Source organism: Anomaloglossus baeobatrachus, chromosome 9 (genome assembly GCF_048569485.1).
Source record: "Anomaloglossus baeobatrachus isolate aAnoBae1 chromosome 9, aAnoBae1.hap1, whole genome shotgun sequence".
NCBI classification, from domain to species: Eukaryota; Metazoa; Chordata; class Amphibia; order Anura; family Aromobatidae; genus Anomaloglossus; species Anomaloglossus baeobatrachus.
In genome coordinates this window covers 181,951,970-181,971,568 of record NC_134361.1, presented here as the reverse complement: position 1 = coordinate 181,971,568, position 19,599 = coordinate 181,951,970, and the positions used below count along the sequence as shown (strand labels likewise).

General features: G+C 48.3%; 1 protein-coding gene across 4 annotated transcripts in view; it reads right to left on the bottom strand.

Moving 5' to 3' along the window:
• The window catches only part of TNC (tenascin C), a 193,942-nt gene that overhangs the window by 58,082 nt on the left and 116,261 nt on the right, over positions 1-19,599 (bottom strand). For all 4 annotated transcript variants that reach the window (XM_075324090.1, XM_075324091.1, XM_075324092.1 and 1 more), the window contains one exon: positions 18,374-18,504. In XM_075324090.1, coding sequence (XP_075180205.1) covers positions 18,374-18,504 — 131 coding nt within the window. The remainder of the gene's footprint in view (positions 1-18,373; positions 18,505-19,599) is intronic.

The window sequence follows — 19,599 nt, the reverse complement described above, 5'->3', positions numbered from 1 at the left end:
GTACATGCCGCGGGCAGGAGGGGGTGGAGCGAGCTGAGCGGGAAAGTGTGGGCTTCCTGCACGTAACTAAGATAAACATCGGGTTACTAACCAAAGCGCTTTGCTTGGATACCCGATGTTTATCTTGGTTACCAGCTTGTGGCAGGCTGCCAGCGATGGCTCCTGCTCACTGTAGCTGTAAAAAGCCCTGTTTTTTGCTGCTAGAACCGTTCTCGAACGTATCTAGAACTATCGAGCTTTTAGCAAAAAGCTCGAGTTCTAGTTCGATCTCGAACAGCCCAAAAATCACTCGAGCCTAGAACTGGAGAACCACGAACCACGAACCGCGCTCAACTCTACTCACAATGTCCCGTGCATGCTGCCCCCTCCTCACAATGTCCCGTGCATGCTGCCACCTCCTCACAGTGTCCCGTGCATGCTGCCCCCTCCTCACAATGTCCCGTGCATGCTGCCCCCTCCTCACAGTGTCCCGTGCATGCTGCCCCCTCCTCACAGTGTCCCGTGCATGCTGCCACCTCCTCACAGTGTCCCATGCATGCTGCCACCTCCTCACAGTGTCCCATGCATGCTGCCACCTCCTCACAGTGTCCCGTGCATGCTGCCACCTCCTCACAATGTCCCATGCATGCTGCCCCCTCCTCACAATGTCCCATGCATGCTGCCCCCTCCTCACAATGTCCCATGCATGCTGCCCCTCTCCATGAGCTCCTAATGCTGCCTTCCTCTTTTCCATAATGACATCTCCATGCTGCCCCACTCATCATACTAAGACCACCACACTAACGCTTATGCTGAGACCCCCCCACACACACACTACCCCACTCTTGATATTGACTCCCCTACATTGTTCCACTCCATACTGAGCCCACACATGCTGCCCCTTCTCCATAATGAGCTCCCAATGCTGCCCCCCTCTTATTCTGAGTCCTTACACTCCCCCCCATCGATATTGTCATTGCTCTATCCCTTAACCCTTGTCATCTGTCTCTAGCATTGGCCCCTCTCTTCCATTCCCCCAGCAGCAGCCTCTCTCCCCCCGCCTCCAGCAGCAGCCTCTCCCCCAGCATCAGCCTCTCTCCCCCCAGCCGCCCCCAGAATCAGCCTCTCTCCCCCCAGCCTCCCTCAGCATCAGCCTCCCTGCTCCCAGCTTACCCCAGCATCAGCCTCTCTCCTCCCATCCTCCCCCAGCATGAGCCTTCTCCAGCATCAGCCTGTCTCCTCCCAGCATGAGCCTCCTCCAGCATCAGCCTCTCTCCTCCCAGCCTCCCCCAGCATCAGCCTCCCTGCTCCCAGCTTCCCCCCAGCATCAGCCTCCCTCCTCCCAGCCTCCCCCAGCATCAGCCTCCCTCCTTCCAGCCTCCCCCAGCATCAGCCTCCCTCCTCCCAGCCCCCCTCCTCCAAGCCTCCCCCAGCATCAGCCTCCCAGAGCATCAGCCTCCCTCCTCCCCCTCCCAGCCTCCCCCAGCATCAGCCTCTCTCCTCCCAGCCTCCCCCAGCATCAGTCTCCCTGCTCCCAGCTTGCCCCAGTATCAGCCTCCCTCCTCCCAGCCTCCCCCAGCATCAGCCTCCCTCTTCCCAGCCTCCCCAAGCATCAGCCTCCCTCTTCCCAGCCTCCCCCAGCATCAGCCTCCCTCTTCCCAGCCTCCCCCAGCATCAGCCACCCCCAGCATCAGCCACCCCCAGCATCAGCCACCCTCTTCCCAGCCTCCCCCAGCATCAGCCTCCCTCTTCCCAGCCTCCCCCAGCATCAGCCACCCTCTTCCCAGCCTCCCACAGCATCAGCCACCCTCTTCCCAGCATCAGCTACCCTCCTCCTAGCCTCCCCCACCCTCCTCCCAGCCTCCCCCAGCATCAGCCTCCCCCAGCATCAGCCTCCCAGCCTCCCCCAGCATCAGCCTCCCAGCCTCCCCCAGCATCAGCCTCCCAGCCTCCCCCAGCATCAGCCTCTCTCCTCCCAGCCTCCCCCAGCATCAGCCTCTCTCCTCCCAGCCTCCCTCCTCCCAGCCTCCCTCAGCATCAGCCTCCCTTCTCCCAGCCTCCCTCCTCATCAGCCTCCCTCCTCCAAGCCTCCCCCTCCCCCTCCCAGCCTCCCCTAGCATCAGCCTCCCTCCTCCCAGCCTCCCCCAGCCTCAGCCTCCCTCCTCCCAGCCTCAGCCTCTCTCCTCCAAGCCTCCCCCAGCCTCAGCCTCCCTCCTCCCAGGCTCCCCCAGCATCAGCCTCCCTCCTCCCAGCCTCCCCCAGCATCAGCCTCCCTCAGCATCAGCCTCCCTCAGCATCAGCCTCCCCCAGCATCAGCCTCCCCCAGCATCAGCCTCCCTCCTCCCAGCATCAGCCTCCCTCCTCCTAGCCTCCCCCAGCATCAGCCTCCCTCCTCCCAGCATCAGCCTCCCACCTCCTAGCCTCCCCCAGCATCAGCCTCCCTCCTCCCAGCATCAGCCTCCCTCCTCCTAGCCTCCCCCAGCATCAGCCTCCCTCCTCCCAGCATCAGCCTCCCTCCTCCTAGCCTCCCCCAGCATCAGCCTCCCTCCTCCCAGCATCAGCCTCCCTCCTCCTAGCCTCCCCCAGCATCAGCCTCCCTCCTCCCAGCATCAGCCTCCCTCCTCCTAGCCTCCCCCAGCATCAGCCTCCCTCCTCCCAGCATCAGCCTCCCTCCTCCTAGCCTCCCCCAGCATCAGCCTCCCTCCTCCCAGCATCAGCCTCCCTCCTCCCAGCCTCCCCCAGCATCAGCCTCCCTCCTCCCAGCATCAGCCTCCCTCCTCCTAGCCTCCCCCAGCATCAGCCTCCCTCCTCCCAGCATCAGCCTCCCTCCTCCTAGCCTCCCCCAGCATCAGCCTCCCTCCTCCCAGCATCAGCCTCCCTCCTCCTAGCCTCCCCCAGCATCAGCCTCCCTCCTCCCAGCATCAGCCTCCCTCCTCCCAGCATCAGCCTCCCTCCTCCCTCAGCTTCCCTGCTCCAAGCCTCACCCTCCCCCTCCCAGCCTCCCCCAGCATCAGCCTCCCTCAGCATCAGCCTCCCCCAGCATCAGCCTCCCTCCTCCCAGCCTCCCTCAGCATCAGCCTCCCTCCACCCAGCCTCCCCCAGCATCAGCCTCCCTCCTCCCTCAGCCTCCCTCCTCCCTCAGCATCAGCCTCTGTCCCCCCAGCCTCCCTCAGCATCAGCCTCCCTGCTCCCAGCTTACCCCAGCATCAGCCTCTCTCCTCCCATCTTCCCCCAGCATGAGCCTCCTCCAGCATCAGCCTCTCTCCTCCCAGCCTCCCCCAGCCTCAGCCTCCCCCAGCCTCAGCCTCCCCCAGCCTCAGCCTCCATCCTCCCAGCCTCCCCCAGCCTCAGCCTCCCTCCTCCCAGCCTCCCCCAGCCTCAGCCTCCCTCCTCCCAGCCTCCCCCAGCATCAGCCTCCCTCCTCCCAGCCTCCCCCAGCATCAGCCTCCCTCAGCATCAGCCTCCCTCAGCATCAGCCTCCCTCCTCCCAGCATCAGCCTCCCTCCTCCTAGCCTCCCCCAGCATCAGCCTCCCTCCTCCCAGCATCAGCCTCCCTCCTCCTAGCCTCCCCCAGCGTCAGCCTCCCTCCTCCCAGCATCAGCCTCCCTCCTCCTAGCCTCCCCCAGCATCAGCCTCCCTCCTCCCAGCATCAGCCTCCCTCCTCCCTCAGCTTCCCTCCTCCAAGCCTCCCCCTCCCCCTCCCAGCCTCCCCCAGCATCAGCCTCCCTCAGCATCAGCCTCCCCCAGCATCAGCCTCCCTCCTCCCAGCCTCCCCCAGCCTCAGCCTCCCTCCTCCCAGCCTCCCTCAGCATCAGCCTCCCTCCTCCCAACCTCCCCCAGCATCAGCCTCCCTCCTCCCAGCATCAGCCTCCCTCCTCCCAGCCTCCCTCAGCATCAGCCTCCCTCCTCCCAACCTCACCCAGCATCAGCCTCCCTCCTCCTAGCCTCCCCCAGCATTAGCCTCCCTCCTCCCAGCCTCCCCCAGCATTAGCCTCCCTCCTCCCAGCCTCCCCCAGCATCAGTCTCCCTCCTCCAACTCTCCCTCAGCATCAGCTTCCCTCCTCCAACCCTCCCCCTCCCAGCCTCCCCCAGCATCAGCCTCCCTCAGCATCAGCCTCCCCCAGAATCAGTCTCTCTCCTCCCAGCCTCCCCCAGCATCTGCCTCTCTCCTCCCCAGCCTCAGCCTCTCTCTCTCCCCAGCCTCCCCCCCAGCCTCACTCTCCCCCCAGCCTCCCCCCCAGCCTCAGCCTCTCTCCCCCCAGCCTCAGCCTCTCTCTCCCCCAGCCTCAGCCTCTCTCTCCCGCCAGCCTCAGCCTCTCTCTCCCGCCAGCCTCAGCCTCTCTCTCCCGCCAGCCTCAGCCTCTTTCCCCCCAGCCTCCCTCTCCCCCAGCCTCAGCCTCTCTCCCCCCAGACTCAGCCTCTCTTCCCAGCCTCCCCCCAGCCTCAGCCTCTCTCTTCCCAGCCTCCCCCCAGCCTAAGCCTCTCTCTCTTCCCAGCCTCAGCCTCTCTCTCCAACTCTCCCTCAGCATCAGCTTCCCTCCTCCAACCCTCCCCCTCCCAGCCTCCCCCAGCATCAGCCTCCCTCAGCATCAGCCTCCCCCAGAATCAGTCTCTCTCCTCCCAGCCTCCCCCAGCATCTGCCTCTCTCCTCCCCAGCCTCAGCCTCTCTCTCTCCCCAGCCTCCCCCCCAGCCTCAGCCTCTCTCTCCCCCCAGCCTCCCCCCCAGCCTCAGCCTCTCTCCCCCCAGCCTCAGCCTCTCTCTCCCCCAGCCTCAGCCTCTCTCTCCCGCCAGCCTCAGCCTCTCTCTCCCGCCAGCCTCAGCCTCTTTCCCCCCCAGCCTCCCTCTCCCCCAGCCTCAGCCTCTCTCCCCCCAGACTCAGCCTCTCTTCCCAGCCTCCCCCCAGCCTCAGCCTCTCTCTCTTCCCAGCCTCCCCCCAGCCTAAGCCTCTCTCTCTTTCCAGCCTCAGCCTCTCTCTCTCTCTTCCCAGCCTCCCCCCAGCCTCATTCTCTGCCCAGCCTCTCTCTCTTCCCAGCCTCCCCCAGCCTCAGCCTCTCTCTCTTCCCAGCCTCCCCCCAGCCTAAGCCTCTCTCTCTTCCCAGCCTCAGCCTCTCTCTCTCTTCCCAGCCTCCCCCCAGCCTCATTCTCTGCCCAGCCTCTCTCTCTTCCCAGCCTCCCCCAGCCTCAGCCTCTCTCTCTTCCCAGCCTCCCCCCAGCCTAAGCCTCTCTCTCTTCCCAGCCTCAGCCTCTCTCTCTCTTCCCAGCCTCCCCCCAGCCTCAGCCTCTTTCTCTGCCCAGCCTCTCTCTCTTCCCAGCCTCCCCCAGCCTCAGCCTCTTTCTCTGCCCAGCCTCTCTCTCTTCCCAGCCTCCCCCAGCCTCAGCCGCTTTCCCCCCAGCCTCCCCTTGCATGATTATAGTGGAAAAAGGCATCGCAACGATCATCAACTAACCTGTAAGGAGCCCATACATTCTAGGCTCTGCCTCTGCCTTATCTGCTCCGGTGCCCGCTGCCCTGCTCTGGCTGGCTCCTCTTCTGGCTTGCTCCAGCTGCAGACGCGTCCTCCTCCGCGGCGTGTGTCGTCTGCAGCATTGGACGCTGCAGCACGGGGCAGTCAGCTGATTGTCGCGCCCGCGCGCCTCTGACCCCGGAAGTGAAGGTGATGGAACTTCCGGGGTTAATCAGCTCACCATGCCCGGCGCCCGCCATGTATTTAAATAGACAGAAGTGCGCCTCCCCTCCCTCTCAACCCCCCCCGAACACAGCCGAGTGTAACGGAGGGAGGGACGGGGGGCGGGGATGGGAAAAAAAAAAAAAAAAAAAAAAAAAATTATATAAATTTTTTTTTTTTTGCTGCCAGAAAGTGCCGCCCCCCCCGCAACGTGCCGCCCTAGGCACGGGACCACAGGTGCCTAGTGGCAAATACGGCCCTGACTATGACCACAGAGAGGAAGCGCCAGGCCAGAAAGTAGCGATACCCATCGGACCAGACCACCCCTAGTTGAGTATTATAAAAGTGTCTTTTTTTACGTTCTACAGAGCAGCCTGGGCACTTATATACATTATTCTAGAATGCTGTATATAAGAGCTCACTCGTGGTGGCCACAGCTTATAGTCGCTAAATCTGATGACAAGTTCCCTTTAATTGAAGGGACCTATCAAGAGCAATTTCACTAGGAAACCAGTGAAACGGCAGGATAGGTTAGGGTGAAACATTTCCACCTTGCCCTATTATGACAAATTTTGTCTTTTACTCAGATGTAAATTAGGTTCTCAAGTCCTCAGCTAGGCCCACCAATGTACTTGCAAAGGAATAAGGCAATGGAATAGGCAAAGTTGGAGACATTTCATCCTGACTCATCCTACGCAACCTATGGTTTCCTTGGAAAATTCTTACCTATGGATTCCCATTGGGCTATGTTCACCCAACCGTATTTTTCAAAAAGGTTGTTTAGATGGCCAAATTGGAGCATGTGACTCACCCCAGGGTTTTGGGGTACTCGGTCCCGAGCTGTATACTACTGGGATATTTCACTGGGTGGCCATTGCCTGGTTCGGTGACCCTGGGGGTCACTTGAAAGGGGATTTAGTACAAGGGAAAAATAAAAATAAAGTGTTTTGCGTGACGCCAATTGCAGTATGCGGCTATATGGAAAAAGCCGCGGCTGCAAAATCTCTCACGGCTGGGGCTGGTGTTATTGGGCAGCTTAGATGTTATGGCCCTCCGCAAGTAGAGCTAGGCCCCAGGGGAGGAGGGTGGTAGTAGTATACTAATGCAGAGGTGCAGGAAGAATTCAGACAACACAGGGGCTGTGGTTTAAGGCTATGTGCGCACGTTGCGTATCTGCACCGCAGCGTAACTGCATGTGTCCTGCGTCCCCAGCATAATCTATGAAGATTATGCAGGAGACGTGCGCACGTGGCGTATTAGAGCGCAGCGCTTCGGCTGCTGCCCGAAGCGCGCATTCTAAGAAGTGAAATGTCACTTCTTTCGTGCGCTCTGCCTGCAGGTCCCGCTCTGTCTATGGGAGGGGCTGCACTCAGAGCGCATGAAATCTGCTTTTTTTTTTTCATTACGGACTCTTTCTGCAGCGATTTGAAGCGCACGTGTGCTGTTCAAATCACTGCAGAAATTTCTGCAGGGACAAACGCTACGTGCACACATAGCCTTACTTGTGCTTTACTCACTGGTTTGGAGTTGCTGCCATCTGGTTTGTGGTGGTCTTTACCAATCCGATATTCCCTTTGTTCCAGTGCTGGTGTAGTGACCTGGTAAGCCATACTTCCTTGCACAGGTTTGTGGTGGTGGGTTCCCGTGGCCTGGAGCGTTTTGGGAGTCCCCTCCTGTTGTCTCTGTCTTGGCCCATATGGCAGGCAGCTTGAACCTCTCTTGGGTCGGAGCTCTGTCCTCGCTCCCAGGTTCCCTCTTTGCTGCTGTGCCCCGGACACTAACGTTGGTGAAGTCCTTGATGGTCCTCTCACCGGGCAGGTATTTATCCGGTGAGCTTCTAGCGTCCTCCTGAACTAGGGCCCTGTGCCCCGCCGGTGCTCAGTCCTGTGAGTACTGGCATGTACTCTTCCAGCGACTGTACTCCTTTTTGTCAGTTAGTCACTTTACACGTTCTGTCTGTGTACTGCCTTCTGACTGACTTCTCACTATCTCCTCACTATCTGACAAGATGTCCGTCCACTCTACTGACTAGCCCCTCCTCCTCCCAGGTTTCCAACTAGTGGATTGGATGAGTCCCGACCAATAGGTGGCCATCCATCTGTTCCAGCCCCAGTTTGTCACCTGGTCTGGGGAAAAGGGCATGGATGTGTGTTTGTGGTGTTTTACCAGCACTGGCATTTCAGAAATCGACGGTTAATGTAGTACCCTGTGGCATCTGACACTCAGGGGCGCCACACATGCACCACAGTCTTTAGTATTTTGGATGAGTCTCACCTCTTCGAGTCTACAGGTGTGCCAAAAAAACCTGATCAACCATATAGCATCCAATAATTGATTGATACATTGCAATTCTTTATCACAGGAATCTATGTTTGGTTTTGTAATCTTTAATGACTGTTGACTAGAGATGAGTGAACCTTTGGAGGTTTGATTTACAGGGCACATTCGAACCTTAGATAATGTTTGGTTTGTGACCCTGACTTGAACCGAACCTCAATGGAAGTCAGTAATTGGGCAGTTCGTGTGTTCGCCTACATGCAGCCAGTCATAAGAAGAGCACTTTCGGAGGGGAGTGGGCGGTGTTTTTCAATTTATTTATTTTTTGTTTTTGTTTGTGAACACTACATCTGATCACGCTGATTTTACGTCCAGTGTGAGCTGTGGAAACACTTGACGCTGCTCAAACAGGGCTGATGATCACGCATACCCAAGCACAGCGCTGCTCGCTTGCACTCATAACTCACTTGAACATCAAAAACGAAATTTGATTTTTGAAAGTTGGTTTCCGAACCTGAACGTGAACCTCAGGCTCGCTCATCACTACTTTTGATGAATAAAAATGAATATTTTACTTCCATTTTTTCTGCATGAAATGTAGACAATTTTTTAAGAACTAAGCCTTCAGCCTGCTTTACACGTTACGATTCTGCATACGATATCATATGCAATCGTAACCACCCCCATCGTATGTGCAGCACGTTCAATTTGTTGAATGTGCCGCACAGACGATTCACCCCGTCACACGTACTTACCCGTCCATACGACCTCGATGTGGGCGGCGAATGTCCACTTCCTGGAGTGGGAGGGACGTTCGGCGTCATCTCGAGGTCAAGCGGCAGCCGGCCAATAGAAGCGGAGGGGCGGAGATGAGCGGGACGTAAACATCCCGCCCACCTTCTTCCTTCCGCATTGCTGGCCGGGAGCCGCAGGACACGGGTAAAATCTGTTCATCGTTCCCGGGGTGTCACACACTGCGATGTGTGCTACCCCGGGTACGATGAACAACCTGACGTTCAATTCATGAGGAATGAACGATGTGCGTGCGATGAACGTTTTACCGTTCAATCGCAATCGCATGTAGCTGTTACACACTACAATGTACCTTACAATGCCGGATGTGCGTCACTTACGACGTGACCTCGCCAACACATCGTAAGATATATTGTAGTGTGTAAAGAAGGCTTTAAAATGGGAAATCCTATATCATAGGAAAAAAAATTCTGCCTTCTTCCAGAAACAGCTCCACTCTGGGCTCATAGGTAGAGATGAGTGAACCCGAGGTTTGGTGTTCATACCAAACACAAACTTTACAAAAAATACAGAGTTCTGGTGCTTTACGTATGTACAACACTCTCGTGAGCATCGCTGTGCTCAGGAACACTCGGTGCTCAGCCCAGTGTGAGACATTTGCGGTGTTTGATCCTCTCGCACTGGGAGTAACAACAACGTGATCGAATGTAGTGATAACCAAAGAAAAACCCTGCCCACCCTCCCCTGGAAATGATCTGGTTATGTCTGGCTGTATGTGGATGGAGACCCGAACTGGTCAATTAGTGACTTCCATTGGTGTTCAGGTCAAGCTCGGAATCCAAACCAAACTTTAACTAACATCCGGCTGAACCGAACTTCCAAGGGTCTACTCATCTCTATTCAAGGGCCGCGTGGGGTATTGCATCCCATTTATGTGAATAAGACTGAACTTCAACCCCATACAAAGCCAATGGGTGAAAGTAATGGTTTTTTTTTAAGACGGAAACACATTTTTAGAATCTTATACACGATTTATTGTTTGTATTAGGTACATTGTATACATTTTCTTTGACCTTTTCACCCTCAGATGGTATACAGAGCGTATTTTTCTATCTTCAGGCGACGATTTCCTTCAAGTAAAGAAAATCATTTCTGATGAGAAAATAGAAGAGCAAAAGGCAAACGACTGAACTGAGCCTGGCTCTGGCACATTTCCCCATCTCTGATTAATAACGTTGCAAAATTACTTTATAATTAAAATGTTTTGCATATTAACCTTTGAGTGTTTCCAAATTATGGTTCTAATATATGTGAAGTACGGTGTTATGGTACTTGTGTAATAAATGCAAATGTATTTAGCTTTTCAGAGACTGTACTATAGTGGAGATTCTATAGAGTGCTGACTAATTACATTACTGCATCTATCTATCTATCTATCTATCTATCTATCTATCTATCTATCTATCTATCTATCTATCTATCTATCTATCTATCCATCTATCCATCTATCTATCTATACAGTACAGAGCAAAAGTTTGGACACACCTTCTCATTCAAAGAGTTTTCTTTATTTTCATGACTGAAAATTGTAGACTCACATTGAAGGCATCAAAACTATGAATTAACACATGTGGAATGAAATACTTAACAAAAAGGTGTGAAACAACTGAAAATATGTCTTATATTCTAGGTTCTTCAAAGTAGCCACCTTTGTCTTTGATTACTGCTTTGCACACTCTTGGCATTCTCTTGATGAGCTTCAAGAGGTAGTCACCGGAAATGGTTTTCCAACAGTCTTGAAGGAGTTCCCAGAGATGCTTAGCACTTGTTGGCCCTTTTGTCTTCACTCTGCGGTCCAGCTCACCCCAAACCATCTCGATTGGGTTCAGGTCTGGTGACTGTGGAGGCCAGGTCATCTGGCGTAGCACCCCATCACTCTCCTTCTTAGTCAAATAGCCCTTAAACAGCCTGGAGGTGTGTTTGGGGTCATTGTCCTGTTGAAAAGTAAATGATGGTCCAACTAAACGCAAACCAGATGGAATAGCATGCCGCTGCAAGATGCTGTGGTAGCCATGCTGGTTCAGTATGCCTTAAATTTTGAATAAATCCCCAACATTGTCACCAGCAAAGCACCCCCACACCATCACACCTCCTTCTCCATGCTTCACGGTGGGAACCAGGGATGTAGAGTCCATCCGTTTACCTTTTCTGCTTCGCACAAAGACACGGTGGTTGGATCCAAAGATCTCAAATTTGGACTCATCAGACCAAAGCACAGATTTCCACTGGTCTAATGTCCATTCCTTGTGTTCTTTAGCCCAAACAAGTCTCTTCTGCTTGTTGCCTGTCCTTAGCAGTGGTTTCCTAGCAGCTATTTTACCATGAAGGCCTGCTGCACAAAGTCTCCTCTTAATAGTTGTTATAGAGATGTGTCTGCTGCTAGAACTCTGTGTGGCATTGACTTGGCATCTAATCTGAGCTGCTGTTAACCTGTGATTTCTGAGGCTGGTGACTCGGATAAACGTATCCTCCGCAGCAGAGGTGACTCTTGGTCTTCCTTTCCTGGGGCGGTCCTCATGTGAGCCAGTTTCTTTGTAGCGTTCGATGGTTTTTGGCACTGCACTTGGGACACTTTCAAAGTTTTCCCAATTTTTCGGACTGACTGACCTTCATTTCTTAAAGTAATGATGTCCACTCGTTTTTCGTTACTTAGCTGCTTTTTTCTTGCCATAATACAAATTCTAACAGTCTATTCAGTAGGACTATCAGGTGTGTATCCACCACACTTCTGTACAACACAACTGATGGTCCCAACCCCATTTATAAGGCAAGAAATCCCACTTATTAAACCTGACAGGGCACACCTGTGAAGTGAGAACCATTTCCGGTGACTGCCTCTTGAAGCTCATCAAGAGAATGCCAAGAGTGTGGAAAGCAGTAATCAAAGCAAAAGGTGGCTACTTTGAAGAACCTAGGATATAAGACATATTTTCAGTTGTTTCACACTTTTTTGTTAAGTATTTCATTCCACATGTGTTAATTCATAGTTTTGATGCCTTCAATGTGAATCTACAATTTTCAGAGTCATGAAAATAAAGAAAACTCTTTGAATGAGAAGGTGTGTCCAAATGTTTGGTCTGTACTGTATGTCCATCTATCTATCTATCTATCTATCTATCTATCTATCTATCCCTCTATCTATCCATCTATCTATCCCTCTATACATCTATCTATCCCTCTATACATCTATCTATCCATCTATTTATCTATCCCGCTATACATCTATCCATCTATCCCTCTATACATATATCTATATTTATCTCTCTATCTATCCCTCTATCTATCCCTCTATCTATCCATCTATCTATCTATCTATCTATCTATCTATCTATCTATCTATCTATCTATCCCTCTATCTATCTATCTATCTATCTATCTATCTATCCCTCTATCTATCTATCTATCTATCTATCTATCTATCTATCTATCTATCTATCTATCCATCCATCCTTCTATCTATCTATCTATCCATCCATCCATCCCTCCCTCCCTCTATCTATCTATCTATCTATCTATCTATCTATCTATCTATCTATCTATCTATCTATCTATCTATCTATCATCTATCCATCCATCCAGTATCTATCTATGGGCTCGACCTAGTCTATCGCCCCCTTTGATGATTGTGGGGTAGCCATGGGTTGCTTATGATTTTGTGGTACTTCCATAAAGACTATTGTGTATGTTAGCTTCATAGGAGACTGTGATTTTTACTATATACTGAATTCTGTGGTTTTGTGGTATATAGAATAAGCATTTAGGTTACCGCATGTCACAACTTGTGAGCTAATGAAATAAAGTAAAAAAAAGTTTTAAAAGATTTAGAAATGTAATAAATAAAATCCTTCTTTTCCTTCATTAGGATTCAAAAGAAATAATAATAAAAATAATAATAATAATAATAATAATAATAATAATAATAATACCTGTGGTTTGATTTTTTTTTTTAGATTTTTTTTTCCTCTTATGGATAATAATTGAGTTAATTTATTTTTTTTGTTTTGCTACATCAGACTTTTACAAATGCAACCATATCACATATGATTCTGAATATTTGTAATAATAATAATTATTATTGTTATTATTATTATTATTATTACATATATTCATAATCATATGTGATATGGTTGCATTTGTAAAAGTCTGATCTATTATTATTATTATTGTTATTATTATTATTATTATTATTACTACACATAATCATATGTGATATGGTTGCATTTGTAAAAGTCTGATGTAGCAAAACAAAAAAAATAAATTAACCCAATTATTATCCGTAAGAGGAAAAAAAATCTAAAAAAAAAAAAATCGAACCACAAGTATTTTTTAAGGGGGTTGCTGCAACACCGCAAATAAATGCAAGAAGAAGCGATCGGAATGTCATATATACACCCAAATGGTATCAATAAAAAGTCAGCTTGCCAAAAAATGAACAAAACATCATCAAAGTTTCACTGATGAAAAATGAAAATGTTACAGGTCTCGGAAAATGGCAGTGTAAGCAAAATTCCCAGCACAGTCATCCACTAGCATCACAGCCCCTTTATTCTCCGGATTAACAAGAAGAGTTGAGCGAATGGTGGGGGTAATTAAAGGGGTATTCCGATTTCTAAGATACTATTTCAATATGTAATAGGTGAAATAATAATATTATAATTAGGAAATACCTCCAAACAGAAATGTAGTATAGATCTCCTGATCACTTACCTCATGTGCAGGTCACTGTAGGTTAGGTATTCATGATTGTGACAACTCATATATTGATAATTAGTTAGTTACTAGTAGTTGTAACAATAGATACCAAAGCTGCAATACCCTGCACATGAGGTAAGTGAGATAACTAATCAGGAGAATTATACTACATTTCTAATTAATGTGATTTGCTATTATTATTACACCTACTACATATTGGGATAGGATGTTGGCGAAGTCCTAAAGGGATGGCACATCCTAGCTATTACTTTATTAGATACTAGTTAGCTGTGTGAAAAATCATCCTAGTATGTAATATTTAAGCCATCTGAGGAAAATATAAGTATTGCAGTGTACATATCTGACATGAACATTAGACGGCACGACGATCAGATGTTGTTCTGTGTTTGGCATTTAATGAGTGTTTTAACCATTAGCCGTACATGACCCATTACACATACTCTCTCCTCCCCTTAGACCTCAGATTATATACACCAGATGATGATGCATTTTCTCATTCAAAGAATGTGACTTGTCCTTTCTTGTTGAAGAAAATAATCATATTCATTTCTGGCCTTGTGGCCTCCAGCACATTTCTATGAAGCCAGCTGCATTTTTTGCCTTTCCCTTATCTTGTATCTGACTGTATCTTCTATTGCGTCTAAATGTCATCGGTACCATTTACAATGGGAAAATAAATCACTCAAGGGAGACATAAAATTACCAAATAGAGATATGACAGTAAAGAGATAGAGTAAAAGAAGGTTGAAGAGAATATGGAACACAGCGTCCACCCCTACCGCTGCTATGGGGTCACTGGAGAATATGAGCCAACATTGGATGGATGAAGCTCATATTTTATTATGTTAGAATGTATTAAAACAACCTAGTAGAATAGTAAAGCCTCCTGAGACCAATCATGTGCGGGGACTTTTCTTCCATGAAGGGGACTCACTCAGATTTTTAGCCAAAAATACTGCCATAAACAAAGAATGATATCTACACCTCCTCCAAGAGGATCTTCTTCAACCATTGAGAAAGTGCCAAGCGAATGGCAAAAAGGGAAAGGAAGGGAAACCCTGTTTCTAGGGGGAGAGAAGATGTTGACCCCTGACCAAACCTACTGCTGGTCCCTGGGATCCCTCACCACTCTAGATAGGTTCCGCACCTTAGCGCTGAACCGGATACCTAACCCTAGGTATCCCTAGTGCAGGACCCTAAATAGGGAACGGATGGGATGAGATCTTCATCAACCCCCCTAAACCAAGGGAATGGCAAAAGGGAAGGGAAGCCCTGTGTCTAGGGAGAGAGAAGATGGTGACCCCTGACCAAACCTACTGCTGGTCCCTGGGGTCCCTCACCACCCTAGATAGGTTCCACACCTATGCGCCGAGCCAAATATCTGTCCCTAGGTATCCCTAGTGCTGGACCCTAAATAGAGAACGGATGTAATGAGCTCTTTGTCAATCCCACTAAACACTAGGGAAGACACAAGGAGGACACACAGGAGGAGTACAAACCACCTGTTTGCAACCAAGGCTTGAATGAACTGAAAAATATCACTAGCACCAGTCAAAGGAAGGAAGGGGTATCTGCCCACTGATGATGCTTTCTTTCAGGGAGTGGTTAAAGGCTACAGTCACCGCCATAGACTCTGCCCACTGATGACGCTTCATTTCGGGGAGTGGTCAAAGGCTACAGTCACTGCCATAGACTCTGCCCACTGATGACGCTTCATTTCGGGGAGTAGTCAGAGGCTACAGACACTGCCATAGACTCTGCCCACTGATGACGCTTTGTTTGATTATGTCAGCATGCACTGCAATTCTCAAACAAATCACCATCAGACAGGAAATAGAAAAAAAAAAGAATAGTAGTTATATACTGCTGTTAGAGAATTTTTAATACAAGTATATTAGAAAATAGCTTAGATTATAGTATCAAATGGATAGGGATTTAAGTGAGGTTTCCTTTTGCATTAGGGCCACCCCCTATAATTTAATGTGTACGGCCAGATTAACCAAGATTAGCACTTAAGGCGGCGTTACACGCTACGATATATCTGACGATCTCATCTCGCCCAGATCATATTTACGATTTGCCGAGATCGCTCATAGGTCGTTTATTAGCGGTCACATGTAACGATCGCAAAAACTCGTTCAGCGACATATTGTTTGACCAAGGAGGTAGTTTGAATGTTGTTCGTCGTTGGCAGTGTGTCACACGTACCAATATGTCTGCTGCGATCCAAATGATGAACAATAGTTTGAAAGAGAACGACGTGTTAACGATCAACGATTTTCAACCTATTTGCGATCGTTCAGGGTAACTCGTACGTGTCACACACAACGACGTCATGAACGATGCCGGATGTGCGTCACGGGATCCGTGACCCCGACGACAGATCGTTAGATAAATCGTAGCGTGTAACGCTGCCTTTACTCTAATGAACATGGCATGGAGGCTTGAAGCTAAGCCTATAGCAATTGGGGAGGATTTAGTTATAAAAGGGGTTCTCTTCACTAGGTAACTCATTTTAATCCCAACTATAGCTCAAAAGAAAAAAAAATGTTTTCTTCCCAAGGTTAAAGAAGTTGTCCAGTTATAGGAATAGCAAAATTTCAACACCAGTAGGTAGCAGATTCGAACTCTTACATGTATGATTTCTGTGAATATAGCAACATGTGACATTTAAAACTTAACTTTTAATTGGGTTATATAAAATGATTTAAATAAGTGTAAACCGTGATCCACACACCAATTTAAAACCTGAAAATGATGAGGCCAATCAAGGATTATGGCGCCATCACCTTCATTCAATGGGTGAATATTTTCCCATACCATATAACACAGGTGAACAGTAGGGTGAGATGCCCTATATGTGAATATCACATCCAAAATCAATAACTGGGGGAATAATGGGTATATATGACCTACAATATGTGAAAGGTTTGTATCAAACACCCCAGAGATGTCTACCGATAATGATGATATAAGGCATAAATGGATACCTACACAGCTTTAAGATCGCATACTGTAAATTAACATACAAAGGAACACCTTGACAGGCATATACAGTATCGATTAGATGGTGACTCTATAGTATATTCAATATCCTCTCTGTCAATCCATCAACAATAATTGTTTGGATAGTACAGAAATTTAAAGACAAAAATATGGAATAATCTCATCCATTTCTTGTATCCCAATGTAGGGTCAATGTTCTCCTGTGTTGCTGAGATCCATAAGTCAGTATGACGGGAGAAGTGGCTTGGTCACTGACCCTGTTAGGGATTAAACTGACCCTTTTTCCACGATAAGCTCCCGCCCTGACAAGGGCAGTCCACATCTGACCCTGTTGTGGCTAGCCCTAATATCCAGACCAAGTGCCTCCCGACGCGTTTCACATCATATGTTCATCAGGAGAGACATATGGCACTTGAAATGGCGGTGATGGCTCAATGCAGAGCTCAACCCTGTGTGGCCTGGTATCAAATATTATATATATATATATATATATATATATATATATATATATATATATATATATGTTATATGGTATGGGTAAATATTCACCCGTTGAATGAAGGTGATGGCGCCATAATCCTTGATTGGCCTCATCATTTTCAGGTTTTAAATTGGTGTGTGGATCACGGTTTACACTTATTTAAATCATTTTATATAACCCAATTAAAAGTTAAGTTTTAAATGTCCCAAGTTGTCCAGTTACCAAAACTGATTTTTTTTTTTCTGATAAATCTTGCTAATATGTGCCTCTCCACACATCTATCACGTTATTTTACCAATATTACCTTTTATCATGCTCTAGCATAACATCCTCATTTCTGGCTCCAGCTCTGATGGAGTTAATCGCTCTCTTGACTTCCTGGGTTCAGTTACTACAACTTCCATAATCCTATGCAGTAACTAGCAATCTATCTCACACCCACTCTGAGCTCCACCCAAACTGTTCCCTCCCCTCAGATCTCCACCACAACAGTTCCCTCCCCTCCTTCCTGTGTGCACTGCTTAATCATGGTAATCATGGCGTATACAGTTGGTACTATGCAGCAGAAGTCAGAGTGGAGACAGTTAGTGACATGTAGCATCCGGTCACCTGCACAACAAGTACCAGAGCGGAGACAGTTAGTGACATGCAGCACACTATGTGTCAGAGCAGAGCATGTCACTGTCTCCACTCTGGGACTTGTTGTGCAGGTGACCGGATGCTACATGTCACTTACTATCTCAACTCTGGGACTTGTTGTGCAGGTGACAGAGTGGAGCAGATTGGTCCCATGCAGCGTCCGGTCACCTGTGCTGCTGGTAGGATTATATGATCACACTGCCGACACCGCCCGCTCTCCTGACAGCTGAGCACAGCGGGCGGGTGGACAGTGTGATCACATACTTGCGTGACAGGGGGAATTTCAGTGTAGGAAACCCCCCTGTACTCCACACTGGAGCCCGTACCTCCCACAGCTGACCGATGGTAAGCGGCACGCTCTGCCTTCACCCCTCCACACTGGTGTCCTCCGGATCCTCCCCTCAATGCTGGACTGTGACGTGCGGTAGTCACCGCCCACAGCCCAGTCAATCAGTGTGAGTGACGCCGGCATCCTCTAACGTAAGCGTCAAGTTTGAGAGCCCGGAAATGCCGGGACGTCAGAGGATGCTGGCGGCCACAGCTCCAGGGGGTCATGTGACAGGCACTGAGCGTGCAGGATAGCGCCGCTCAGTGCCAGAACTGGAAATACAAGCCAATGGAGAAGATGCATACAATGGTAAGTGACACTCATTGGGAAAATAAAAAAAATGGGTGAGCCACCCCTTTAAAGTGTGGCAAGTGTTAAGGAATTTGTCCTTGTCCAATAAGTAATTTTGGATAATTAGTATCTCTGTACAATATAGTGGTGTAATCGCGTTTACAATACATTGTGATTACCTTGACTGTTCCATCCACAGCCTCGTAGATGAGTAAGAAACCTGTGATAATTGATCGTGGCGGCCTCCACGTGATCAGAGCAGATTCTGATTGAATTTCACTTGCTGCTAAATCTCTAGGAGCATCCAAAGCTGCAAAAAAGAAAGATTAAAATGATTAAAAGCATAATACAACAAAAATGTTATGTTTTGCCTCCTTGTATCGAATAATCTGCATTGCGATAACTAAAAAACAATTTACAAATGGTCTTTAAAGGGAACTGATCAGTTCCCTTAAAAGAAATCTGTCATGTGACTAAATGCTAATCACCTTCCGATTTTGGGCTAATTTGCATACCAATTGCATTACAATGCTGCCACCAAAAGTGTGGCTATCCAGAGAAAATTAACTTTATTACTCCCGGGAGCTGCCGGCTTTTAGTCATGGAGGTTCACAGAGAGATTTCAGTGACACAGCTACAGGTGGCAGTAAATATGCCCCGCCACTCTGATTGACAGTTTGCTATACACAGATGCACTGCAAAGCAAGCTGTCAATCAAAATGCTTGGCTATACTTACAGCCTCCGCTCACTCTGTACTGAGCTCTTACTGTAGCTGCTCCAGGCATGACTGAAAGCCAGCAGAAATAATGTCTATTTTCTCCCAAAGAAGAGTTTTTACTGAATGCGGTGAATGCGCCTTTTTTTTTTTTTTCGTTTATCTCCATGTACTTTATTGGACGTCATATGGAGGATTGAGCACCACCATATTGTGCTATAAGAAGGACTTGTCCCCCAATTTCCATGATTTGTTACACTGCTTCATTTGATCTTTGGTATGGTTCCGCTTCTGTTTGTTTCTGAATACAGTACTTTTATAGATTTATTTCAGGAACATGCTATAAATCCTACCGTCTGCCAAATACAAGGGGCAAATTTTTCTTCTTTTGACTTTATTTTTTGTTTATTATTATTATAAATTATTTATTGTTATTATTTATGTATTTGTATGTGTTATTAGCTAGATTAATACTAACAATAATAATAATTATATTATTATAATTAATATTATTATTATTCCTATTATTATTATATTTAGTGTAAGAATTTATTTTTGTTTTTAATCTCTTTTTACATGTTATTATATAGCTTTATTTTTTGTTTATTAGTAATAATAATAATAATAATAATATTACTATATTATTTATTGTTATCATTTATTGCTGTTATTGCTGTCTTTTTTAGCTG